Source organism: Rattus norvegicus, chromosome 14 (genome assembly GCF_021556685.1).
Source record: "Rattus norvegicus strain SHRSP/BbbUtx chromosome 14, alternate assembly SHRSP_T2T, whole genome shotgun sequence".
NCBI classification, from domain to species: Eukaryota; Metazoa; Chordata; class Mammalia; order Rodentia; family Muridae; genus Rattus; species Rattus norvegicus.
This window is the reverse complement of record NC_141547.1, coordinates 95,004,055-95,031,753: the sequence shown is the minus strand read 5'-3', so window position 1 is coordinate 95,031,753 and position 27,699 is coordinate 95,004,055. Positions and strand designations below refer to the sequence as shown.

General features: G+C 40.0%; 1 protein-coding gene across 7 annotated transcripts; it reads right to left on the bottom strand.

Annotated features, from left to right (window-relative positions):
- Positions 1 to 126: 126 nt before the first annotated feature.
- Vstm2a (V-set and transmembrane domain containing 2A) lies at positions 127 to 27,699 on the bottom strand. Of its 7 annotated transcripts, none has more exon segments than NM_001432990.1 (5): positions 127 to 2,628; positions 22,288 to 22,624; positions 24,070 to 24,120; positions 25,379 to 25,545; positions 27,339 to 27,699. In NM_001432990.1, coding segments are annotated over 5 exon segments (681 nt in total). In that variant the 5' UTR covers positions 27,418 to 27,699; the 3' UTR covers positions 127 to 2,581.

Sequence of the window (27,699 nt, the reverse complement as noted above, 5' to 3'; positions counted from 1 at the left end):
GTTTAGAATATCTCATTGATCTGCTGTATTTTCTGCTCTGATATTTAAAGTTCCATACTCTTTTGGAGTTTGGAGCAAACAGATAGTTTGCTATATTCTTTTAACAAAGTGGAGGGTAGGGTGGACTTTGGTCACACAGTGATAAACAGGTCTTTATTATTTTGGACACTGATACAATGAATCTAGTGAGCATTCTTCCCAAACTAGCATATGTCCTTTTATTACAAGCATGGTGAACATTTATGATAAGGGTACAAGTTTGACTTGCTGTAAAATTAGCTGATACCATTACCTGGACATTGAGTAAAAGTATAATACAAGATGTGTTTTCCCAGTTTGATTGACTTTAAATCAGTATACTAATATATACTGTAATGTATGGGATTTTTAAAGCTTAAAGAGACTGAACAGATAATATTTATCCATCATCATTTTATACAACTTTCAGATATTTAGAAATATCTAAATATCTTTAGAATGAAAATACATTTGTATGTTAATAAAGTATAATTAAACCTTTATTTTCTTTATTAGAATGAAACAATGAATCAAATGAAACAAGAAAAATGGCAAGGAAAGATTTAGCATAAAACAATATTTCTTAAAGGAGAATGTCAAGAACTTTATGAAAATATTCACATTGCTTATAAGTGCATGGCAGAGTCCAGTCGTTTACCATAAAAAAGCAAATAAATTCATTTCCTTCAAGCTACAATTTAGGGCCTTACATTGGGAGTGGACCATTCCTACATATATGGTTTCTGGTTTTATAATGAAAATAAATTATTATCTCTGGAAGACTATCTGGATGTGTTCTTTCTTAAGCCACAACCCTTCCATACTAAGAGGGAATTCATTGATTGTTCTATCTTTCTTTGCCAGAGAAAGATGTAATTAGAACAGGCCTAAACAAAATATCATAAAGTCAAAAAATAACGATGGAATATTTAAAATTATAATTATTGAGTGAAGATTAAACACCTATCTTCTTCAGTATGGGCTTTGCAGTCATTTGCATATTGTATTCAGCCAACAATCACATTTTAATTTTTAATTAGTAGACATTAAAATATAATTAGCAGCAAATAACAGAATGACAAAGCTATGAAAAAAAGTCTTGAAGAACAAAGGAAGCAGCATTATTTAGTCAGAGCGTGAAGTGCTCTTCCAGGATCTTGGGGAGTCAAAATGTCTTCTTAGCTCTCACACTTGGCCTTTCTTTTTCTCTGAGATAGAATATTGATAACACGAGGGGATCTGTCAAAAACTAGGTGTGCATTCCTCAGACTCAAGATCCCTAGACCTTAATAAATACATGTGTAAAAGAACACAGCAAATTCCAACATAGCATACACAGAGCAAAAATTAACTCATTTATCAGAGACATACACAATTTTAAATATTTCCAGAAGGAAGGACAACGGAGACAAACTGTAGCTGTCAAATCAGTGGGACAGAGAAATACGCTACAAAATTCACACAATACATGAGTTACAAATGAAAAAACAAAGGCTTTGGGAAAAGAAGTTGGTAGCCTAATATATGCTCATGTATATATTTGTATATAGGATGAAGAAAGTCAGCTAGCATGAGCATCATAGCCTATCTACCTTGAAGTCACATCACACGTACTATAAGCAATTTACAGAATTTGCCAGGTTTGCATATACAGAAATTGCAAAATGAATTAAAATACATTGAAATATACCACACTATGTATGAATATAAACCTCCCAGGATTGACAGGGATTGGCCGTAATTGGCACTTGCTACCATTGAACAAAAAACGGCAAACAAGGAGAAGGGAAACTCCAAGAAAAATTCCACGGGGCAAAGAGGAAGTGAGAGAGGACTTTCTTTGATTATTCCATGTATAAAATCAAGTTGTCTGCTGTTGATTTGACGTGTTCAGTCTTTTGCTTTTTGTTTTGTTCCCAGCTGGGGTGCTGTTTGAAAGCAGTTTTCGTTTCTCAGGATTTCCATCTTTGTTTCTTGCAGATTATGTGTCCCTTGGTAGGAAATTGGTGGAATCCATGGAGATATTTGGGATACTCATGTCGTCCAGGCCAACTCCTGAGCAGTCAGTGAAATTCAGGTTTTATTTGTTGAAATAAAAGAGAAAAAAAAATCGATCTCGCAATTAGAAAATGTCCTATCACTTCACATCAATTCTCTTGAAACAAAAGATGAGCCACTTTCCCAAAGAAAATTATTATCAATAAAGCGTGTGATAATGTCTTCACTTATGCTTCCGGAAGCTGATGCTCCTTGTGTAGATAACTAGAGTACAGGGGTGCAGAATGGTGCTTGGAGTTTAGGGTCAACTTTGCTGTCCGCTCCGTAGATTTTACAGGCGATTTGCTCTTTGCTTTAAGAAGAGAAAGTGATATTGGAAAAAAGTCAGCACTTTAGATTAAAGCAAAGCACCCTTCACAAAGCCACAAACAAGAAGCAGGACAGAAAGTCCATGGCTTGTAGCTATCCTCGCACCTGCGGAAGAAGTTATAAGATATTCGCTCATCTTGAAGATTTCCAATGCTCCTTATTAGGCTGTTTTAAACATATACACATATATATTTAATTAGCTCGCCAGCTTGGCTCTGGTGCTCATGAATGTCTTGGCATGCACTGCAAACAACAACACATACAAAACATTTCAGTCCCAAGAACTGGTGGTGTCTGATTTCAAACAATGCCATCCCGCGGCTGGGAACTCTGAGAACGAAGGAATCCACTTTTCCCTTAAGAAATTGTGTGAGGACCACTTCTTGGGGGTCATTCGGTCATTTCTACCCACGTGCCTGAGAGCACACTCCCTATTTCACTAGTGTGTTAGTGTGAAAAGTGGAGGAGAAATCCAAAGCTTACGAGCGACGTGCTGGTAAGTGCTGAGGACTGTGGTGGAGGCCACGGCCTCTTAGTGACAACTTTCAGAATATGACCTTTCTCAAGCTTTATCCCTCAAGTCTAGGGATGTCAGTAATGAAGAAGCTCTGAAACTAGTTGGGTATGGTAGGGAGGGAATCAATGTGTGTTGTCACAATTCTTCCTTTATTATCCAGTCAACTTCTAGCCTTAATGACGTATGCATAACTCTTAGAGTGACAAGGGACAAACACATGCTTCCTTCTTTGTTTGTTTAGTTGGAGAATGGTTATAAGGAATTGGAAAGGGTAAGAACTCAAATTTTTCAACATTTCAGTGAAAACACGTCAGCTCTTTAATTGCAATGGTAGAAATTGGTGCATTCGAGTAAATATGTGGGACTTTGAAATGGCCCACTGAAAGACTCACATTTCTGTGATTTTTGTCAGGCTTCTCTGTGCTGACTCTAATTTGCTTGTCTAGACGGTGGCCTGTGTATGGCCCCTTGTATCTCCTTCCATCAACCTAAGAACTGGATGTTCTGTAAGTGCTCTGAATCCAACTTGTGTGAAAAGTTCAGAGACCCAAAAGTTACTCTCATTCCCTGTGTGGCTCTAAGTACAGAAATCATGCAAGAAAAAAAGAACATGTATTCTAATCCACTGTTTGCAACTAAGCGTGTACTTATGTTTGATTTTTGAAGAATGATATCTGACAGAAAGAAAACGGCAAATTACTAACAGTTCACTAAATACCTGATTGCAGTTGATTGGACACAAATATATATGTGACCAAGAGAAGTTTGTAAAATGATAAAAGTACCACGTCTTGGAAAAAGGATTCACTCCAGGAATTATTTTGTGCAATAGCAGGTCCTTTCCCAGGGTGAGTGTTAAGATGTTGGGTTCTACCTGAAATTGCTGTTTTCTGATGCTCCTTTCTTAGATCTACCCTTTCTAGAACATCCCAGACCCATGATCCTTCTAACACATTTGATAAAAGAGCAGCTGCTTCCTTTTGACTCAGCATTTCCTGTCCTATGTCTAGCGTGTGCAAGTTAAAGCGTAATTTACATGAATGGTTTAAAGGGAAATAAATAAGCCAGTCACACATGGTTGGAAAAGGCCACTGGAATTTGAATCGCCTTCTGACATACAATCCACCATTGGAACACAGACCTTTCTCTTTGTCCAGGTTGGAACCCTTCATCCACTCTAGTTGCATGCGTTCACTTGCACATTAGTCGAATTTATTTCTGCTGCACAATCCTAAGACTTTGTTCTCTCTAGTAAGTTCTACATCCTGTTTCATCACATCACGGAGTGGTTTTTCACTTCGTTTTGTGTCTTGAGTGGAGATGGACTCCTCAGTGAAGTTTGAAGCTCTAAACTGCTGTAATCTGTCTTATGTATGTTACCAACGTCACTGTTTTTATTAAGATTCATACTGTTTTCAGAACACAATATTGTCATCCAATATACTCTTGTTTGTTACATAGAAACATTAAAAGTATTGGTTTTTTTTGTTTTTTTTTATATATTTTTTTTTGTTTTGTTTTTTTGTCGAGAAAAAAACCAGCAACACCTCAGGTACTCTTCTCATTTTCCCATACAGAAATATTTCACTTTTCTGGGATAATAAGCCAAGGTACAGTCAGAAGTCCTGAGTTCCAACTTCTTTTGTTCACCTCTGAGATTTCCAATGAGGCACTTACTTATTATATGTCTTATAAAATTACCCTAACTGTGCATATATTATAATATTTTGACTCTTTTCACATTATTAAGCCTGATCTGACTTAGAATAGATTGGCCTGCTTTGTTTCATTTAGTGTCCTTTCCTCTATTCCCAGGTCAACCATGGAACCTATTACTTGCCATAAATTATTATACATTTAAGCAATCATTGCCCTCAGATGCCCTGTTGTACTCTGTATTATTTTTTCTCCAGAGGATGGGGCATTCTCTCTTCTGAACTTTGCAAGTATTTTGATTCTGCTTCTCTTGTCTTTTCACATAGTTAACATTGTTTGCAATTAATTTTCTTTTTACATTATCTCATTGATAGAAGAGTGATTCATTAAAAGCAAAGAACTGAATTCATTTAAACAGTTGGTAAATTTGCTGTAAACATGCTGTTCATATATATATATATATATAAATTTACAGGTTTCAAACTTTCATCTCTAATATAAAATACTCTGTGAAGAGGGGAAATGTTATTATATAATTGTTGGAAGAAAATATTCAGATAGTATATCTGGGCTGAGAGAGGTCAGATCTGACAAAGAGCCTTTTCTTCCATGGTTCATAAGTTATGTCCCTTAGCTTGTAGCTAGCCAATAATTGTACCTGCCCCACCCTCCACGATCCTTAATCATGTTCGTAGGGCACTTTTGGGTGCTAGCCCCATGTCTGTGCAAGATGGTGGAGGTATTTTTTCTATTGTAAGTAGAAAAGAACTATTCAAGAAGTCTTAAAAGTCTGTGAAATGCAGAAGCCTAGCTCCCATTTCTTTGAGGCCTCATGGTTTTTGCATTGCCTCCAAAGTTGCAGACAAGCCTGCAATCCTCTGGAGTGTGAGAAATGAGTCTTACCAAAGAGAAATGAAAAAAAAATCTTAGCAATTTCATCATTGTCATCATCAACATCATTAGCACCACCACCACCATCACCATTATTGTTATACAATATAACAGAAGTTCACTTGTTTATTTTTTAAAAAATTCAAAATTGACCCAAGCTCAATAGTCAAGACTTGGCAACTTCCTAACTGAGCCAGAAATGGTATGTATTACCCAGCCTTCTGACATTATCTGGTCCTACTATTATCCTCTGTCCCAAGTCATCAACAGAGATCGCATTTTAAAGAGGCTCATACTCTATCTTCCCCTTACTTGTTAAATCCGTGCCAGCAGACAAATTGTTTCTTTCCTCTTACCCCTTGCCCTGACACCCTACCAGGTAGAAGAATCTTGCTCCCCTGTCCCACACTATACTGTCAATTTAGCATTCATTTGAACTATACAAGGTATGTTTATGGTCTACAAAATAGCTAAGACATATGAGGGAGCTAGTATAGATCAATACAGTAAACATTTATAGACAGAGTTTTATTCCTAATAGCAATACCAGATGCTTAGTGCACAAATTAAGAACACCAACATCACCCAGTCTGAGATACACAGAGAACAGAATAGGGCAAAAGCACAGGCAAGAATCCTAGGTAGAGTCAGCTAAGAGCCCTGGCAAGCTCTGGACTGAGCTCTGGGACCATGACAGTGCTTCAAGAGCCTCGCCTTTGTTTGCACATCATTTGAAGAGTGTGCTCGAGAGATAAACCTCTGTCACATACGTTTTTTTCTGCTATGACTTGATACATGTTAGATATGGATATATCCCCATGTCCAAGAGAACTTTAACTAAGGATTTATAATGTTTCAGATAGCATATAACACCGTGTTTTGAACTTTTCAAATCATAGACTTTCAGAGTTTAAAGTTTCCTCAAAGCTTCTTAAGTGTTTGAGTGAGATGTGGGTTCACCCTTATTCGGACATGGTTTTGGCTAAGAATTTCTTTTTTCAAGATTTTGACCCAAGAGAAAAAAAAAGGGATTAGTTAGGCGTTGAATATTCCATTATTAGTTAGCTATGGGAATGGAAGGAATAGCAAAGCTCATGGCTTGGAAGAATTACCAGCAGGAGCAAATAACAAATGACCAAGTGGGAAGTGAAAAGAAGAGCTTCAAACTTTAACTCAGGCAAAGATTATTTAAATATCCACTGTCTTTTGACTTAGAATAATTTTTATGCATTACTTTCCTATGCACATAAAACTAGAATAGAAGTCTCTCTACTGAAAGTGTTGTACACTCCATGTGTGCTGCCCGAGAATCTCCTTGTCTTCTTTTCCCTGACCACCTAGTATCATAAACGGCAACAAGAAAAAATGGAGCAGGATATTCTCTGCCTGTGTAGCTCCACTAGTCAGAACGTAGAGTATTTATTTTGCAAGAATGAACTACTCATCATACGACTAGAACTCCTCCAAGATAAATGCAGCCATAGACTGATATTTTGTTGTCTGAGAAGAAGTCCATGCTTCTATGCCCTTATAGACCCAGAGAAGACAGGTCCCTTTGACATACTTTACTTTATTACAAACGTCAGCTTTAAGAAGTGAAAGTGACTGTGGGAAAAATTGATCTAACTTTTGAAGAAAATTTTATTCCAGTTCACTTGTAATAAATCATTACCAAGGGGAAAGCTCAAATAATAGATTTTATCCTAGAATATTTTTAAGGATGATAGCTTTTTATTAAAAATCCTAAGGGTCCAGTGACAATTTCTTTGAGAAATTTAGCTTCTATGAAGACGGGGACATCATTTTGACTTGATAGATATATTACTGACTTTGCTGTGTCCTGCCATGTTGGCTGCTTCATAATTCTTTTCTTGCTTCCCTTTGGTTGGCAAATCACTGCCTCTTCTAATTAGAGAGCTTTCTACTGAGGATCAAAGAGAAAGTTTAATTGTCCCTCCATTCCAGGTCTAAAAGACAAGATGAATCAGTGCATTGTAGGCTCAATTGAGAGACGTTGGCTCATGTCTGGAAAGTGATCAAGGTGGAAAGTGATTGAGGAATATGCCCAGTGTCAACCTCAGGCCTTCACATACATTGTGTATGAATGCATAGATAAACATTATAAAAGATGTACTATGATCTTGGAAGGAAGCAATATTTCTCTTACAGATCCAGTCTTCCTCAGAATGTGGATACCTAAACTTTGAAGTGACTGATTTTAGGCAAAGAGAAAGTCTGGAACATTCTGTAGTGATTGGGGCATTATTCAATCACCTTGTCATTTAGACCCAAGTTTTCTGTGTCTCAATTTCTAATGTATTGGGATTGTAAGAGGCCTTCATGCTCTGCCTGACACTCATGTGGATATTGAGGATTTAAATAATGGTCTTCATGCATGGGAAGTGCTTCTCTCCACTTAGCCAATTCTCTAGTCCTGAACTCTGCTCCTTACACTTAAATGGAAGTATTCACTTACTGAGCCAACGTCAGCCTGCCATCATGCAGCACCTATTTAAATACATGTTCATAGTGATGTCCAAGTAAATCTGATCTTTTCCATCTTGTAACCATGACATGATGAATTATGACAGGACAATCTAATGTTCTTCGTCACTTTTACCTCTGGTTATGATCCTGTGAACTAGCTACAGACCCCTTTAAAAACAAAAGTAGGGTCTATACAATTTGTTCTGGTTTACTTATCTGGTAGTCACCGTCATTGACTTTCCAAATGCAGATTATGTTAACTGTAGAACTCAGATGATTACCAGTTAATGCACTCCATATTTTCATCTTCATGCTCCCACAAATCTAACCTTTGCCAATCCTGACTGCTAAAAATAGAAGGGAATCTGAGTGGATTTCACAAAATAGAAGCAAGAAGAACAAGATTTGGTAGATAAATAGAAGGTTCCAAAGAAGGACCTTTGAATATCATGCTTTAATAAGAATTCTAACGTCTAAGTAAGAACTATGTATAATTAATCCTAAATATCCTGGGATATAAGTAAATGCTGCTAGTGTGGCTAAAACTAGTTACTCATAGAGTTTATGCTTTCTGCAGGTATGTGTTTATTATTAGTTAGCAAACCTTCCTATAAAGTAAAGGTAGGTATCAATTCAGACTCTGAATATTGAAATTCTACACATGTGGTTTTCTTACACTGATAATATTGAATAGCTCTAAGTTTAACTATGGTATTATGTAAGTGGGCAATGAAGGTGACAATGGGAGGACAATGGCACTGGAGTATGGTGACAGGAGCTTTGCACATGGTTCACCTACCCAAGAGCAGCAAGATGGCTGACCTTGAAGGAGGAAGCCAATACAAAGAGCACCACAGCTAGAATTGTTGAATGCTAAGTGTAGCCCTCAGAGAAATGTGCTGTAATGATACCCGCACTGATGAAGTAGACGTCAGCATAAATACTTAGGTAATTACTCACTAACTAGTAAAACAAAGAGTGTCTCCTTCATTTCCCGCGTCTGCACAGACCTCGATCATCAAGGACATCAAGGCAAATTCTTTATCAAAGAAGGAAAACATCTCACGTTAAGAACCAAAAGACAGTGGAGGAAGGAGTGAAAGGAAGGAGACCAGCAGGGGTCAAGACACAACTTCACATTCCTGAGGCTTCTTAAATAAATTGAGATGATGTCACCATGACATGGAAAATGATAATTTCACACAATTTAAAACTTAGCTTTCGCTGTTCAGGACATTTTTATTTTTGAGGAGGCAATGATTGGAGCAACGAATATGAACAAAACAAGGAAGCCATCAGTGTCGTGTCCTTAACAATGCAGCTCTTCAACACAAAGCAAAGGGGTAAGACTCTCTAAGAGCTGGCAGGGAATAGAGAGGCAAAGATTAAAACAGACACAGAAGGAACACCCATTCAGAGCCTGCCCCACATGTGGCCCATACATATACAGCCATCCAACTAGACAAGATGGATGAAGTAAAGAAGTGCAGACTGACAGGAGCCGGATGTAGATCTCCTGAGAGAGACAGCCAGAATACAGCAAACACAGAGGCGAATGCCAGCAGCAAACCACTGAATTGAGAATAGGACTCCCGTTGAAGGAATCAGAGAAAGAACTGGAAGAGCTTGAAGGGGCTCGAGACCCCATATGTACAACAATGCCAAGCAACCAGAGCTTCCAGGGACTAAGCCACTACCTAAAGACTATACATGGACTGACCCTGGACTCTGACCTCATAGGTAGCAATGAATATCCTAGTAAGAGCACCAGTGGAAGGGGAAGCCCAGGGTCCTGCTAAGACTGAACCCCCAGTGAACTAGATTGTTGGGGGGAGGGCGGCAAGGGGGGGAGGATGGGGAGGGGAACACCGATAAGAAAGGGGAGGGGGGAGGGGGATGTTTGCCCGGAAACCGGGAAAGGGAATAACACTTGAAATGTATATAAGAAATACTCAAGTTAATAAAAAAAAAATCTCAAAAAAAAAGACTCTCTAGGAGCTTTAATTAGCTTAGTGCTATGGTTTTTGCCCATTTTACAAATCTAGCTGCTTTAAATGTTTCTGCATTAAGATATTTTATAAGGTATTTGCATAACTGAGATTATCTTCCTAGCCATCAGCATTAAATAATTAGATATTCTAATATGAATACTTTTTAAACTTGTCTCCTTGTCAAAACATGAAAACAATTGATCAACCAAACTTGGTAACAGAGAATGTTCCCCTAACCTTCTAAATACAACTTGTGAGTAAGTATCACTTGAAATACCAGTATGGTTTAATGAAGAGGGGTCCCAGTGCTACTTTCTGGTTTTCTCTTGCCATTATTACATAAGTGGCTTGAAGCTATTTTCTTAAATATTAACTAACTTTTATAAAACTGTACCGATCTTTTTTTAACAATAATGTATCCTGGTGGTTTTTACTGAGATAAATTAAAACCTAAATCTTCAAATCTAAACATTCTTTTTACCCTAATTATATTAGCTAAACCTGAGGTACTACAATAATATTAAAAGCACAGAGATGTAATTCATAGCCCTAAATCTTCAATATTTTAGATGGTTTGAAAGAGAGTAAGTTGTTTTTAAACTGTATTTAGGAGTTGTAATTGTATTGGATCTTTTTTAATCAGCATCTTTCTACATTAATTAAAGCTAGAATGGGAAAGTTCCCTTCAAACCACATGAGCTTGTGAGGTCAGAAAAGTTATAACTGAAATATTTTACAACTGGCTACAAAAGATGCTTTTGTATATTTGCTCATAAGGCATTGAAATGATACAAGAAATGAACTGATATTACCATAGATTTTGTCACAGCTTTAATTATACCTTTACATAGAGTATCTGACTAAATTATTTAATGCTCACCAAAATGTTTATTATGATTTTGAAGATAAAATTGCTTCCTTTAATTTCATCTTCTGTCTTTATTTTCCCAATAGTTCTATAATTGTCTGCTTAATGGAACCAGGTCTTGAAAATATACAGAGACTGTGAAATAGTCAGGTGAAATGCTGATGCCGCTTGTTTATAAATCTTTCTGGGTATGGATTCATTTGACATTCCGAGTGCTGACACATCACACATCCTCTTAATATTTCTTTGAATTGTGAGGCTAAACCACTTCATTGAGAGGGCAAAAGATTGCATATTTTATTTATGGCCATTATGCGTGCTTGACTTACAAATTCACCAGGCTCAAATTTTTCTGCTTAGAAACAATGATTTTGATAGAGAAATTTTCCATTCCGTGTCCAGAAAGTATGGTGTTGCATATGTGTATGTGGATATAAGATGCCTAGTTTTATATCCTACATGAAATTCTAAGTATAATACTTTCATGACAGGTCTTCACTATAAACATGTGAATGTGTATAACATGCATCTATTTTAATTTTGTCACATAGCTGTATTATTTTACTTCTCTGATGGCACTGTCATGAGATGCCTGCTTTTATTTTTCCACCAGGCACAGTTTAATCATTAATTTTTTTTAATTACAGCAAAGTATTAAGTTATTTTACTGATAATATAAATACGAACATCAAATGTTAACATCTTGACTTTTTAAAGAAGATTTATGTATTTATTTATTTAATGTATATGAGTACATTGTAGCTGTCTTAGACACATCAGAAAAGGACATCAGATTCCATTTCAGATGGTTGTGAGCCACCATGTGGCTGCTGGGATTTGAATTCAGGATCTCTGGAAGAGCAGTCAGTGCTCTTAGCCACTGAGCCATCTCTCCAGCCCACATCTTGACATTTTAGTGTACATTTTCATGTATCATTTTTATTAGTTTTCTATAAACATAGTGATGTTTTGTAGAATGTGGTTTGATAAGGTGTGTGGGGGCTGCCTTAGTGGATCCATAATGAGGCACTCCCTGCCTCCCCTGAGGCACCAGCCACAAGACAGCTGTAATGTGAAGTGAAGCTTATTTTGGGGGTTGGAAAGGGGGCTGAGAAGGGAGTAGAGGCAGAGAAAGAGAGGGGACAGGGAAGTACAGAGAGAAAGAAGAGGCTGGCCAAGAACACAGGGAGGAGAAGGGGAGGGGAGGAGGAGGCCAGAGGGGAGCTCAGAAAGAGAGAGAGTGTGAGAGAGGACAAACAATCCTTTTATAGCAAGCCAGTCTCCTACCTGGCTGTTGGGTAGAGCCTAGAAGAAATGTTAACAGATAGATCAGATTGATTTAAGGTTTTACCTGTGAAATGGCTTCACTTAATGGTTTTTGTACTCTGTAGTTTCTCATGTTATATGATATAACGAATCTTTCTATTGCCAGTATTCTTCCTATAAAATATAGTTTTAGAAGCTTCATAATATTTAATATATGCTTTCACACAGTCATCAGTTGACTTCTCTGGTTTTCGTCACTGTGCATTTTATGTTATAAGAAAACCTGCCATGAGTATGAATGACGGTCAGAAGTTGGCATCTGATTCACGACTGGTCTAGAACTTACTTCTCACAAGTACAATATTGGAGAACAGGAGTCAAAAGCCCCACATTTGACCTTTTCTGTCAAATCAAATTGTTCCTGGGAAGGGTTGTTCTGTCCCAGCACAGAGTGGTAGGACACCGAATTCACTGGGACCTTGACGATCTCATGACCCTAGGCAGCATATGCCACGATCATGCCTGTCAGGTTTTAGTAAAATTACTTAGGATTTTCACTTCGTTAAACGTGTGGCTGACTGCAGAGTCTGACAATGGCGGTACTGCGTGTAGCGATCTGAATGCACAGAGTGATTGTTTATTCAGCTTTAAGTTATCCCAGTAACTCACTCCGTTCCCATTTATGTAACCTGTTATGATTTATTACCTTTTTCAAAAATGACTTTTTAAAAAATATTTTCCTTTTGCACACAATTGAGCATTCTGCATCACGTTCTGACGTTTTCCTCCCTAGGTATTGTACTTGGATACAGGATTGAATTGAGTTTGTGTATTCGTTGAGTTTTTATCCATACCACGTGATTCCACTGCTGAGTAGCTCACATAATCACGGCACATTTTACTGTTGTCACGCTCACCTCATTCCCTAAGGGTTATACAAAAATACAACCTTGGGCATTGTTTCGAGTTTCCACTGAACTTAATTAAACATTTAAATTGCTTACAGTAAAATGTCATTTCCATCTGCTGACTATTCCATAGCCTCAGATTTCTGATTTGACCTTTCAACTTTTGATTTTCTTTCCATTTGGAAATAGATCCTAGGTTGTGGCAAAATGTTTCCTTTTTGCTTCTTTTAATTTTTCCTCTATTTTTTTTCTAACTTACATCGTTTCACACGGTTTCAGAATTTTCCAATCTTTGTTCCCCCTACTCTCATTTGCGTTCCTTTAATTTCTTCTTTTATATTTTATCTTATTGTTTTTTTATTCTTTTTTATTAAAGATTGATTTCTTTATTTATTATATATAAGTACACTGTAGCTGTCCTCAGACACACCAGAAGAGGGCATCAAATCCCATTACAGATAGTTGCGAGCCACCATGTGGTTGCTGGGATTTGAACTCAGGACCTCTGGGAGAGCGGTCAGTGCTCTTAACCGCTGAACCATCTCTCCAGCCCTTTTTTTTATTCTTTAATCATTTTTTTTATAGTCCAGTCTTTATCCTCCTCCTGGTCAGCACTTTGTTCCACATCCCCTCCCCCATCCATGCAGTCTGATTACTGCACCCTACTCTACCAGACATCCCTGCTCCCTGGGGTCTCTGGAGGTTTAAAAGATGGCTGTTTGATTGAGACTTTTGGGAAAGAGGGTGAGGATGGGGAGTACTGACCTCACCTACATGCTAGGTTTACTTTTTAGAAGTTTACGGTCTATGATTTTATTCAAAGCTGAGAAATGACCTGGGACATGAGCATTGCCACATCAGTTCCTATAACAAAAGCATTTCTAAAGTTCAGAGTGACTCTGAGGAACGTTCATCCACAGTAAAAGGCTGGTAGACAGAGAGTAGAAGAGTCAGTCTGTATCCACCTGGGATTACAAACCAGACTTTCATCATTGGCTCTACTTTTCCTCTTTTCCTACTTAATCTTTTTCTTTCACTGTTAAGGCTTTTTGAAATATTTTCATTCCTGTGTATTTCATCTGTATCTCTAATCATTTAAATTTTTTCGAAGACTGTTTTGAAGGCTTGAACTCTGATTTAGACAGCAGCGGATTTGTATGCACACAGCTTTCAAAGCCTTGCTACTCATTTGGGTCGATTTCTTAAAATTCTCTCAAATTTTATTGCACTTTGCATTGAGGATCTAATCGCATCTTGAGCAAAAGAGCCGCTGGCCAATACGATGTGCTTCTGTAGACGGAAACCTACCACTTGTTCAGGGTAGGTGACAGAGGGGGAAGAAAGCTTTCACATTACAAGAGGCAAAGCAAGACGATTTTAACTTATCACGTGCCTCCAAAGGGGAATATCTGTCTCCTACAACAGGTGGACCCAGCCATTTACAGCCTTCCTCCTAACTGACCGTTTTCTCTTTCGCTGTCTCAGTTATCTAAGGTCAACTGCTCTCCAAAAATGCTATTTGTCTTCGTGTCTGGAGAGACTGCTTAGTCATTCAAACCATTGGCTGCCCTTCCAGGGTTTGATTTCCAGCACCCACACAGCAGCTCACATAAATCTGAAACTCCAGTCCTAGGGGATCCAATGCCCCTGTATAGCCTCTGCAGACACGGCATTCATGTGTTACGCAGACATATATGCAGTCAAAATACCCATTATACAAAATAAAAAGAAATGAAAAATACTAAAATATATTTTTTCTTCATTCTTCCTAAAGAGACCACATTGCCTTGGCTTTTAAATAGTTCTTCTGAGTTTGTGATTCTTTTTAGCTAATCTTTTCCTATGCCTTATTTATAGTTTAAACTGGCTTTATCAACATATACACAAAGCAGAGAGTGACATCTGTAGGGTTCACGTTACCTAAAACTTCATGGGTCCTGACATGCATCCCCTATAGATTAGGACGGACAAGTGTGCTCTCGTAACTTTGTGCTGGTAATAACCTGCAAGCATGTGCAACGAGAGCTGTGCTTACTGTAATTGGTTACCATTTACTAGTGAGATGTTATTGAGAGCCCAGTCTTTAGTACACAATTCTCAGAAGTCTGAGGATCGTGCTTTAGTTCCCTGTCAGAGGATGGAGAAGCAGAAACACAGAGCTGTACATGGCTCCCTCTTCTTTACTGTTGGACTCTATTCCTCTGCTGGCCTCAGAGGCAGGGCAAGGAGTCCAGGCCCCTGGGCTTCTCCGCTGAGACATGTACTCGGTATAGCTTATCTTCCTCTCCGTGCCAGCAGTATTTCTTGGAGTATGAATGCTGCCTTTCATCTCTCGTTCAAGATGTGTGTTCTTTTGACCTATTGGGTAAAGTATGTCTGGCTTCCTAACCCTTTCATCTACCCAGCAAGAGACTCATAAGCCAGCAGCAGCTTGCTGCAGTTCCAAGGCCTCTCACCAGACACACTATGTGAGACACAGTTTAGAGTCCTGACAGATTATGCTTCCTGCGATGTGTGCCTTAAACACCACAAGTGAACCTTCATCGTGAGCTGAGGAACCTATTCAGGAAGAAGATGGCTAGCTTCCTTCAGTGAGTAAATTTTGCTAATGGTTTCTGGAAAAGTGAACCAGTCTGGACTCCTGATCTACATAATTCCTGTTCTAACAGGCTCTGGTAGATTCTGTGGCCTGTGTCATCCAAATGACTGCCTCTCATCCGTTTCTCTCTTTATTAACTGATTATCCATTTACACAGCTGCCTGTTAGTTGATGGAATGACAATGATCAAAATAACTTATTCTAAATATCAACGTTAACATCTAAGTTGCGTCATGGCTCTGTACCTCAGTGTGGAACAGCCGTTACTCAAAGGCCACATCACTCTCCATGAAAGGCCCTCAACTCCTCAAACTACTTCCCCAATTACTCGGATATTCTGATTTAAGTACGTTTGTACCTAGCCACTCTTGGAGAGTTGCCATGTTCATCAGCAGCCGAGGAGCTCCAGTGAGCCCTGGGCTTCTGGCAGCTTTAGCAGCAGCTGACTCTCAGCTCTAAGGATAATAATATCACAGTAGACAAACAAAAAAAAATCATGTTTCAGAGTTCAGGGAGCCAGCATTCCCACTGAGTGACTAGATGTAGTAACGATACTAAAGACAACCTTAACCACTGCCAGCTTTCCTCACTCCCAGCTGTTCATCCCTGGAGTGAGGTACAAAGGGTTTGCAAGTCTTTCTCAACACCAGAAAACCACAGTAGACACAGAAAAGTCTCTATGAGTATTTCGAAGTGCTGGCCCCCTCGCCAATGGACTTCTAATTCTTTTCTTGTTCCAAATGACTTTTGAAAACTAGTCATTCTCATAGTTTACAAGCATACAGACGTCCCTTTTTTCGTTCTGTCCTCAGAGGCTATAACTGAGTAGATGCTGGATGGGATATTAGCATAGGAAAGTGACTGACACATGCTCTCTTGTGGGATCTTGCAAAGAACGAGTGCAGGATTCACTTCAAGAATAGCTGTCAGTAGTTTACATCATTCTGGAGATTGTGGCATAAATATTAACTTCTTTTAGGCATGTAGAGCCCATTTAAATTCTTGCCATACTCATTTTCAGTTACCAAGAAAGAGTTAGCATAGTGCAGCACCTGTTCTAGTCGGCCTGAACATGAGGTTTGCAGAGCTAAAAGAGGCATTTTTCACAACACAAGGTATAACACTGGCTTCAGAGCAGGTAAGATCGAACTGATGGAGGAGATCTGGCTAATGAAAGAATGGATTTGATTTCCTGAACAGAGGACAGGAGAGAGCAGTTTAAAAGGGTGACATGTATAGAAATTCACAATCACAGGAAGACCCTCAGAGGAAAAAACATTTACAGGGCTATAGAAGTAAGATAGTATATGAAAACACTCAAGAAATACTAAGCAGGAAAAAAAAGGTCAGGATTATGAATTAATTAAAAGAGATTATAAAATTAATGGTGGGCACTTTAGACATAATGTTTTCTTTTTCTCTCTCTCTTTCTTTCTTTCTTTCTTTCTTTCTTTCTTTCTTTCTTTCTTTCCTTTCTTCCTTCCTTCCTTCTTTCCTTCCTTCCTTCCTTCCTTCCTTCCTTTTTTTGTGGCGAAATGATGGCTTTTAGAAATCAGACAGGGCTGTTGTGATACATACCTGATGTTGGTATTGAAACACAGAGGCTGTTAAGAGACTTACAATAAGTAAAGTGAGGGGTGCTTATGTTCAGAATAATATTAATGTGTGCAGAGTATTAAAAATGCAGTTTTCAGAGGAAAAATATTGCTGAACAAAATGACCAGTTTAGTTGGCAACTGAGAGAGGGAGAGATGAGACATTTCCAAAGTTTTCACCAGAGCTGTCTTTATGGTGATACTGTTGGATGCCTAGAAACAGGAGAAAGGGTATTTTTGTTGTTGTTGTTGTTGTTATTTTTAGTGAGAAAACTCAGGTAAAAACATAGAGTTCTGAACATTTGGGTATCTACTGCTGTGGAAGTGCTGCTTACTCAATCCTTGAAAAGTGGAAGTTCATTATCATCTATCACTGTTCTTAATGATGCCTGATTTAAGCTAGGATTGCTTGTAGGAGATAGAATTGGGGGTGAGGTTAGATGCAAGCTTGGAATGATGGGTGTTCAAGATGGCGTCCTTATGGTCCTTGGCCCCCAAGAGGTAATGATGCCTTTGAGTTCTTGTAAGGCCTGAAATTGGAATCACATAACTTTCCCAACCTTTATGAGTCATATGGCCTCAGGCCAACTAAAACTCCAGCTGAAGGAAAACATACTCTACTTTTCAGTGCTGGAGCAACAAATGTGCTCCTGTCTTTCATTTGCCACAAGGCTTTGAGTTTCCACATTCAGAGATGTTTAAAAGGACAATTATGAACCCTAGTCTGGATCTCTTGAAGGAAACTAGACGATAATGTGAATAGAAACATTTTCTAAGGAAATTAGCAGTCAAAACCACAGGATAAAGTCAAGAAGTTACGAATGACAGAAGAATGGCATCATAGAAGAAACTGAAGTCAAGGAGGAAATAAAATATAGAGAGGCCAAGAACAGGGAGCCAGCCTTCACATGCAACAGAGGGCAGAATGTCAGAAGTGGGAGAAAAGGAAGCCAGTGTTGCCTATATGTTGGGAAGGATAAGGAATAAGAGAACATGCAGGAAGCATCAGGGACATGAGAGACGCATCACAAATATTATTAAGAAGTGAGCAGTACCCTGTGGGACTCTGAAGAGGAGGACAGAACATAATACTGCCCTTCCAGGAGGAAGTGGCTTTAGCTAGGCAAACACTCACTGAGATATGGCTCTGCCCAGTGAGAGTAGAGAGGCTTCCTTTGGGTTTTATTTGCTTATTTTTCAGGTGGGTTAGAATGATCAGTGAAAGAGAAGGGAAGAAAAGAAAGGAGACATCTGACTTGACCAGTGTAGGTGAAATTTAGCCTCTGAAGGATTGAGGGTGAGGGTTGGAGGAGACAGGAAGTAATAGCAAAGACAGGCTGGCTTGATTATTCTGGGATATGGGGGAGGTAAGAGGGAGCTACAGGATATCTTCGACTTTCTGCAAAGTTAGCTATGGGGTTCCACCTTGATAGGCATCCTGGATTTTGCAACATCATGGTCTCCCCATTTTCCTATCAGAGAAGTCTTATTTCACTGTTTTTGCCGGAAAGATGTAAACTGCCCTCCTGTTTTTTAACCCCTGTTTCTCAAGAGACTTTCTTGAATCAGACAGGAAGGAAGACATATCTTCCTCCGGAACATCATTAGAACATTTCTTTAACTTCTATTTTCATGCCCTGATTGTCTCATGCATTAAATCTAGTGGCATTTTTTTTGTCTTCAAGCTTTGTGTACTACAAAAATAAAACATAACAGAATAAAAACATGATGGTTTGATATGAACAAATTCTGTCCCAGGTACATAGAACTGGAGTGAGCTTTAAAGAACTGAAGATTAAAAAACGTATAAGAAAGTTTTGTCTGTTTGCTTGCGTTATATTTTCTTTGTTATTTTAGTTTTAGCTCTGGTTATAAAAAATAAACTTTAAGTATTTTTAAAAGTTAAGAATTTATAATTATCTGTCATGAAAGAATTTATAAAGAGAAAGAAAATAATTGCAAGAAAGAAAGGACAGTGTATAGTTACTAGCTTTGATGAAATTGTTGGGAAAAGAAACCAGGACTATATTATTGGGCTATTTAATAGGTCACAAGGTAGCTTTTCCCTCTTCCTTTTCATCCTCATTTTGCTTTAGAGTTAAGTTTTAAAAACTTTTTTGAAGATTTTATCTAAAGTTATTTTCAGCTACTGTTTCCTTCATAAGGATACAGGAATTACGTGACAGGAAAATTGTATGAATTTAGTGTTAAGCATGTGAATCTAAATGGTCAAGCCAAAGAGTGTAATGAAAACAAGGAGCCAAATAAGCCAGTTTATTATGGCACAGGTTAATGTGACAATGCTATCTATTCTATAGAAAAGTAATTCTCAACCCGTGGGTCGTGTCTCCTCCAGTAGTTAAAATACCTTTGTACAGAGGTCACATATCAGATATCCTACATATTAGATATTTACATTACAATTCATGAGAGTAGCAAAATTTAGTTAGGAAGTAGCACCAAAATCATTTATGGTTGGGCATCATCACAATAGGAGGGTCAGTATTAAATGACTGCACTGTTAGGAAGGCTGAGAATGAATGCCGTAGATGACATAAGCCTCCTTGTTTCAGTTGATAAACTATACAAGGCTAGCATAGACCTTTGCCACTCACAGGAAGATTTTCACTCTTATGTCTTCACCATAAAAACTGCACACTATATTGAGTCTACAGATACCCCAATTTTTAATGGGAAAAGATAGAAAGCCTGTGGAGGAAAGAAGTGTGGCTTTTATGTTTATGTTCCTGTGCTTGTCCTGCCTCCCTGACACAGAAAGTAAGTGAGTAAGTCAATGAGGTACTGCGTTAAGTTGTATTTGAGTCTACGGTGAAAGTTGCAAAGCAAAATCATTAACGGGGACAGGAGGGTCGCATGTACAATGTAATATATATAATATGTAAATGCCCATCTCAATGACTGTATTGTGTGAGACGACCTTACAGGCATGAAACATAGACAACACACCAGAGTGGTTGGAAAGCCTTGGCTTCTGAACGAGACGTTTAGCGACTGTGGATAAAAGTGCATGGGAGATCTTCCTATATCCACTGGTAGAAGAAGGATGCAGAATGTTTTGAGAGATTTTAGGTTTGTCTTTGCTACAGTCAGGGAGGGAGTGGCATAAACCTTTTACTGGATAGAGGTTTCCAGGAGAGATCATCTTTCTCTCCTTTAACCTTCAGGAAAAACAATTTTGTATTAAGGATGGGGCTGATGGGCAGATGCAAAAGGAGCAGTAATTTTACTTAAAAATTGTTTGAGGATATTCAGTTCACAATTTAGTTCCCATCACAGCTCTAAGGAGAGATAGCAAAATAAAGTAGACATTTTTAGTGTTTATTATTTTATGTCATAAAGTGAATAGGATACTTTAGAAAGAGAACACTTCATTCTTTTTAGTCTCTCACGTGGACTAATTCTCCATTGGACTTGAGCACACAGATTTATCGTATCTAGCTTGGAATATTATATATATGCTAATAACTTCTCTTTAGGGTTTAGAGCTCTCACTGATTTTTATTGTAAATTGACTGCCAAGGCCTGCTGTAATTCTACAGGTAGAGTTTGGTCTCTTGGGGTTCTAATATAAAAGAAGATGAAAGGATCACAACTTCATCGCTGGAAATAATGGTTGAAAGTTGTAGTTGAGATACAGGCATTTGTGTACTCACACACTGAAAGCTTTACCAGCTAGCTCTCCAGGCTTTGGTGTTGAATTTGGGAAACAAGAGAGATCCCAAGAAAAATTAGCAAAGCCAGAACAACTGGTTTCCAGAAAGGCTTAGCCATCATTCAGCAGATGGCTATGCTAATGTGATTAAAACCTAACAGGAGTCTCATCAGCGTCTAAAGCAATGAGAATGCACATGACCCCGTCTGAGCACCCTAATGGATCTACATCACGTCTGTCCAAATAAAAAGCGTAAAGAAGAGATGCATGTTGGCATACATAATTTTATTAGTTTTTATTGATGGATTGATTTTTTTCCTATGATGCTGGAGATTGAATCCAGGGATTTACACAAATTAATAAAGTGCTGTATAACTGAGCTCTACGCCAGACCTGACATCTATATTTCTTAAACATATTAACAAGCTAGGACTTAGAGGTGTGCATTGGCTATTCCTGATGGCTTTCAGGTAGGCCTGGGCCTGTGCTGCTGTAACTCCCTAGAGCTGCCATCAGTCATCGTGCACTTCTAGAAGGCCTCTTATAGAACTCTGAAGCTTTTGGTGAATATTATTATTTCGCTTTCTGAAAAATTGCAAGTGGAAATAAAAGCAATTAATCATCACAACAAGTGATTCCTTGTCTATCAGGTATGTGCTTGGACATGTAAGGCAAAGCATTTGAGAAAATAGGACAGCCAGGGGTCTTGTACAAGCCTGCTCAGTCCAGTCAGCCTTTATCCCACATCAAGGTTAGAAGTAGAGTGCATTTCCATTGGTGGAATGATTGCATAAAGTTAACGCCATTCAGAATTACTTTAACTTGCACAGCTGACTCGAGAGATGTGTGACTAAGCTTCCAAATTGACATGGAAGGCACATTTGTAGGTGCTGCCCTATCTTCGCACGGCTTCCTTGTCTCCCCTCCTCACTTCCTGCCATTATCACCATCAATTTCATCTCAGGCGGCCGAAGTTTCTCCTTCAAAACCAAAAGCCCTTGGAGAATGGCTGTGCTTAAAGCCAGAGGTCACTAAATATATGGCTGATTATGGTGAGTCCTTTTCATTTCCATTTTGATTAAGTGAAAGCCTCTTAATTTGGGTCATTATTGATACATAAATCTGTAGAGAAAATGAACATGCATTTATAATGTAGCCAACATTACATGATTTATTGTTCTTATAGTGTGTAAATACAGAAAGAAGAGGGAGAATAAAAGGGTCCAGCTCTCAGATCCTTGGATATGAAACAGTGCCAGGGATTAATGGAGCAAACTCATCCTGAACGCCCAGCCTCCTGCTCTCAATAGCTCATGTCTCCTTATTTCAATTGAACTCAGTCTCCTATTTGAAAAGCCATCTAGTATTAATCTCTCTGTGCTCCTGAGCTGAGCTTTCCGGTGGCAGGTTTGTGAGTGATAAAATGAAAGGCTCAAAATGGGGTTTCATACCTGATTGTGGACTTTGCTTGGGGATTTTGGCTACCGCTTGAGGGCTGGAGGTGGAGTGCATTCGTTGGTTGGCAGAGCTGTGGACGCTGCTGGGAACCACTGAGGATGCATTCTTTCGAGGCTTCGTATCTTGTAGCCACATAGGCGAGGCTTCAAAGGCCTGCATCCGCCGAGCATGGCTGTTGGCATTGACTTTCAGGTAGGCCTGGGCCTTGTGTTCCTGAAGCTCCCCGTAGTTAGCATCAGTCACCCTGCACTCATATAAACCTTCGTCCTTTTTTCTCACTTTGGAAATCTGAAGCTTGTGGGAGATGTCATTGCCTTGGACTTTCACTGTCTGAAAAATTGCAGGTGAGAGACAAAGTTTCACATCAAAGGATTTTTACTCCCGCTCTTTAAGTTTGCTCATGCCAGGACACTTAAGGGTCTTATTGGCTTCCCAGCACAAACCTGAAGGTCATATTCATCCTGTCCTATGAGCAATCCCATTCACAGACATGAGAGGTCATAAGCTCAATCTTAGCAGTGCTATAGTGGCCCTACTGTGCTCCCTTCCCAGACTATCATAACATGGGACTGGTCTCTGCCTGGTTGGCTCAGCTGATTGAAAGACTAAGGAGTCCATCTTTGCACAGATTTGTTTTCTGTACAGCTACATGATAATTCCCTCAAATATGGGGCAAGAGGTGGGGAAGTATTGGTCATAATAGTTTAATAGAGGGTGCACTTTATTGAAGACACTACTAATAGACTTAGTAATATTTTTCTTCTCAATTGTCTACTAACAGGGTAGCAGGGCTCAGGCTACAGAAAAAAGGATGTGAAATCAAGGCTCACTCATATGCTCCGGTAATTATATAAGCTTTTGATGCTATTAACTGAACATTATTTGATTTTCAAAACTGAAGTCAACCTATTTACTACAATAATTTTATCTCATACTAACAATAAGATCACATGTCTAATATTAAATATATACCATGTATTTCATATATATATATATATACATATATCACAGCAGTTAAATTTGATATATATATATATTATATGTCAACCAATGATTGACAGGCTCAAAAATTACATATGTCAGGTTTAAGGATTTGATTGATTTTTATAAACACAGAAATAAAGAATATTCTTGCTATGGAATTATTGTAATTATTACAAATAATCCACATCTTCATATTATCAGCAGATCAGTATGGGCTAATAACAGGTGTACACTTATATATTTGGCTTCATATTTTTGTGATTTATTTGAATACTATATTTAGAAATACTTTACATGAATTATGAATGATATTCAAATTGAGTTCATTGCATTTCATAATACTAGTGGTTGGTTTTATTTTTGTTTTCTTGAGATTTTTATTTTATATAAAGAGCAGGTACTGGTATTGCTTTGAATCATTAAAATTATTAGTGTTGAAGTAGTGCAGATCTTCACTGTTACGTTTAGGTGAATGTGGAAGCGAAGAAAAAAACACTATAATTATCCTATTAGCTAGCAAAATAATACTCTATGCAATTTGTAATTATTTACTTTGTTAATACGTGCAATTTTATTTATGGATTCTAAATTCGGCTCATATTTAGGGCTTTAATGAGGTGAAAAAAAGAGACAACTGCCTCTCGTTCTGAATTTGTAAAAATCACCTCTTCAATATCAGTGAATTAAAAGGTTTTCAATGTAAAATCTGTTTTCTGTTCATGTCCATCTTGGGCCTGCTTGGCACTTTACTAAAGGACATGCCCCCTGTCCCTGGTCCCTGTGACACTCACACTAATCTTGGTCCCGTCGTTGTCCGGGTCTCTGTCGGGTAAGAGCTCCACCTGTAGGACAAGGGTGCAAATGCTCAACCTCGCCTGAGTTCTTCAGTCTCAGGCACCACAATACCGCAGCGCCGCAACAGCTAGAAGAGATCCCCGCCTTCCGTTCTTGGAACGCTTCAGACAAAGCAATTTAAGAAACGGAAGAGCAACCCAGGTCCCAACCGCACTCAGTTCCGAGGCCAGGATAGCCGCTGGACTCCCTCGCTCGCTCGTCCCTCCCTGGATCAATCCCTGAATTTCCCTGTCTCCACGCCAGATCTCAAGCAGTCCCCGGGGGTCCCCATGTCTTCCCTGGGCATCACTGCGACCTCGGCTCTCCCCAAGAATCTCTAAGGTCTCCGTGGCACCCTCTGTCTTAGCGACGCCTTGGAGAGTTCCTGTCCTCCCCAAGCATTCCCACGGTCGTCGCGGTTACCGTGCTCACCGAGCATAACGGAGGCCCCCGCGGTTTCCTCTACGCTAGGGACGCTCTGGAGAGCCCCTGTGCTCCCCCGCAGCCCTGCAGGCTGTGCTCCCCTTGGCTAGCCGAGTGCTCCTGTCATAGACCTGTTAGGTTTTATCCCTCGCAGTTCAGTTTGCCTGACCTGCGGGTTCCAAGAACTCAGGCGAGGACAGGAGTGTGGGTAGAAGTTTTTCAGACCAATTTCTGAATCCCTGCCCTCGGTGCTGACCAGTGCTCGCTCTCGTCTACAGACTTTCTGGTCCTCTAGGACTCATGTCCGAGTCCCTTTAGCTTCTTGGGCCTCCCGGTTCCCGCTCTTACCACGATTCTTTTTAGCTTCTCTTTACATTTTCCTTCCTCCTCTTCTTCCATTCTCCCTCCTCCTTTACTGTCTCTACTCTCCTCTCCAGTCCAGGGCTCTCCCTGATTTTCTGATGCCTACCCCCATCTCTTCCTCCCCTCCTCTATCTCCTCCCCTACCCCACCTCCGCTTTCCCCTCTCTGCTCAGAGAGAGAGAGGGAGGGAGGGAGGTGGGGAGGGACGGAGGGAGGGGGGGCTTGAACAGCTCTGTAACACCGGTTACTAAGGGCTGGTTAATTCCAGTCTCAATGGAGAAAGTCTCTCCCAGCTCCTGCGACTTCCAGGTGTTTTTCACTTACTGTCACTAGGACAAATTCAGCCTTGCTCACTCTTACAGAGCAAGGAAGGTTCCCTGGAACGCATAGGCAGTACCTTGGGCCCTGGCTGCTGGTTAGACCTGCACAGAACTAAGAACCTGACAGGCCGGGGCTCTGTGGGCTTTGAGCTATGGCTACCTGCGAGCCTGCCGCCTCTGTCCCTTGCTCCAGGTCCTCTGGTCCCCGAAGGAACCACCACTGGATCTCCAGGTACACCGAAGCAGAGCCGCTTTGGAAAGCGCAGGACATCTCCACATTTTGCCCTTCGGTCGCAGTCACGTTTCGAGGAAACTCGGTAAATTTTGCTGCAAAACAGAAATGCATCGTTTTTGGTGTATCTACACACCAGCCTTGCCAATGCCTCTTTCCTGGAGAACTCGACACAAGTTTGTGTTTGTTTGGCCTTTCTTTCTCGTGCGCCTTGAAAGAAGAAAATAAAAACAGCAATAACAAGCCCTTATGACATCCCCGTGGGGCTCCCCATCCCAGTCGCTGTGCATCAGCGTGTGGCGTGTTCTGTTCTTGGTATCGTGCCTCAATCACTTTGTTGTTGATCAAGTCCAGATAATGGAAAGGTTAATGAGCTTGCCAAGGGCTCTCTTCTGTAGCCAAGCTGCCCAGAGTTAGATCCAAACATCGTTTGTCAGATTGCAGCATTCTCTAAAACTTACTGAGAGACCCAGGGAGGTGCAATTTAGACCATCTGTCAAGTTGATCTATGAGGAAGCCTCTAGATTCTTAAGTTTCTCTACAGCCTATGACTAACTGGGATGTTTCCTGTTAGAAGTGGGTCATAAGTATATGTCAAAATGCCCATTCTTAACCTATCAAAATAGTGGTTGGCAATTTTGTTCTGGAGCCCACAGTAGTGAAACAAGTTGCACACTATCTAAGAGGCATATGCTTCGTCTCCACAAGTTAACCTTCACGATTGTTCCCTTCAAGCCATTGTAAATCGCAATATGTCAGGGGATATAAAAATCACACATCCGTGTTTAGTTCAGATCAAAGATTATTTGAAAGCTACCACAGAGACTCTGTCTAGCCCCTTTGCAACTAACCTTGACACTGCCCAAGCTTGTAAGATTAATAGATCCATGTGAAAGTGACAAAATAAAATCCCCTTCCTCGCTAGAGGGGTTTCTTGAACATGGGATGATTTTTTTTTTCTTGTTAAGAAGATGATTGTTCTTAGCTTTATCTCAGAGACACTTTGCAAAGAGCTGATGGCTGTCTAGAAGGAGCCTTTTATTAGTGGCTGAGAGAAGGGGACAACCGCAGGCACACATATGGAAGGAGGACGGTTGAAAGGCTGGCAGGAATGATTGCAGCCACTTTCTCCTCTTTTCTTATAGATAGTGAATCTGGGTGTCTCTTGTCACTGTTTCATGAAATCCCAAATTGAGCAATAATTAAAGGGGACATTTTATGTCTCAAGGAAGTGGCAGACTGTCTGGAAAGGGTTTTCTGCTTACATTGGCTAGTGGACTGGGGCATCTCTGTTTGCAGAAGTGATGCAGTCTTCAGGAGGCAAAAACTGTGATTTGCTCATGGTGCCAAAGCGACCACTGCAGCCTGCAAAGTCCCGAACTACTGGGCCCAGCAGGCTGCTGCGCTGCTTATGATGCAATTCATAGATCCTTGTGGGTCCGCTGGTAAACACATGGGGAAGAAGTCACAGTGCCGGAGGAGAAGGGGACTAAAGCTTTCTGCCTCCAGGGAGTACTGGCAGGGAGAAGCCCCTTCCAAACACCAGCTCTGTATTCCTGAGCGGTTGCCTTGCTCATGCACAGTGAAAACACACACACACACACACACACACACACACACACACACACACACACACACACACACACCTGTGTATGTGCTCACTGAGGAACTCACCCATCGCCAGACTGGCATCTACTAGATTTTTCTCGGAAACCTGGCTTGCTTGCAATTAATAAACTTTGGGGGGAAAGCCCAGATGAACACTATTCATACTACCGAAACCCACTATTGGCTTGGTTTGAGCCACTCTCCAGCTGTCTGTCCATTCTTCGAGTTGGTTCAGCACACACACGCATCACCACAAGCACATTACAAGCAACCGACTTACCTTGAGAAGAAAGCCCTTGTTGTACATATAACACGGAAAAGAACATAAATCCAACAGACGCCAAAAAGATCCCCATCATGCCAAGGGAATAGGGCACATCCGTGTAGCCCAGAGCCCCAAAACCTAGACAGGCAGGCAAGCGTTCCGCGGGCTGCTCTCAGAGCCCAGGGCGCGATACTGCATGCATGCTGCCACTCGCAGCAAAGAGTGGCTTGGGCACAGGGGATTGCGACTGGCGAGGGTTGGACCGAGCTGGCTGCGATCCGGAGGCTTCAGGCGCAGACCAGGGCTGCCACGCCGTGAAGTGTCTCCTCCGGCGGCTGGCTGCTTCCGCTACCTGGCAGCTCGTCCCACGTCAGTC

Bases quoted from the DNA above. Each gene is read 5' to 3' on its own strand.
- Vstm2a (NM_001432991.1), bottom strand. From the start codon at position 27,417: ATGATGGGGATCTTTTTGGCGTCTGTTGGATTTATGTTCTTTTCCGTG. The intron at 25,546-27,338 runs GTAAGTCGGTTG...TCTGTTTTGCAG, and splicing joins ACAAGGGCTTTCTTCTCAAG to CAAAATTTACCGAGTTTCCT. The intron at 22,625-24,069 runs GTGAGTGTCACA...GCAATTTTTCAG, and splicing joins ACGACGGGACCAAGATTAGT to ACAGTGAAAGTCCAAGGCAA.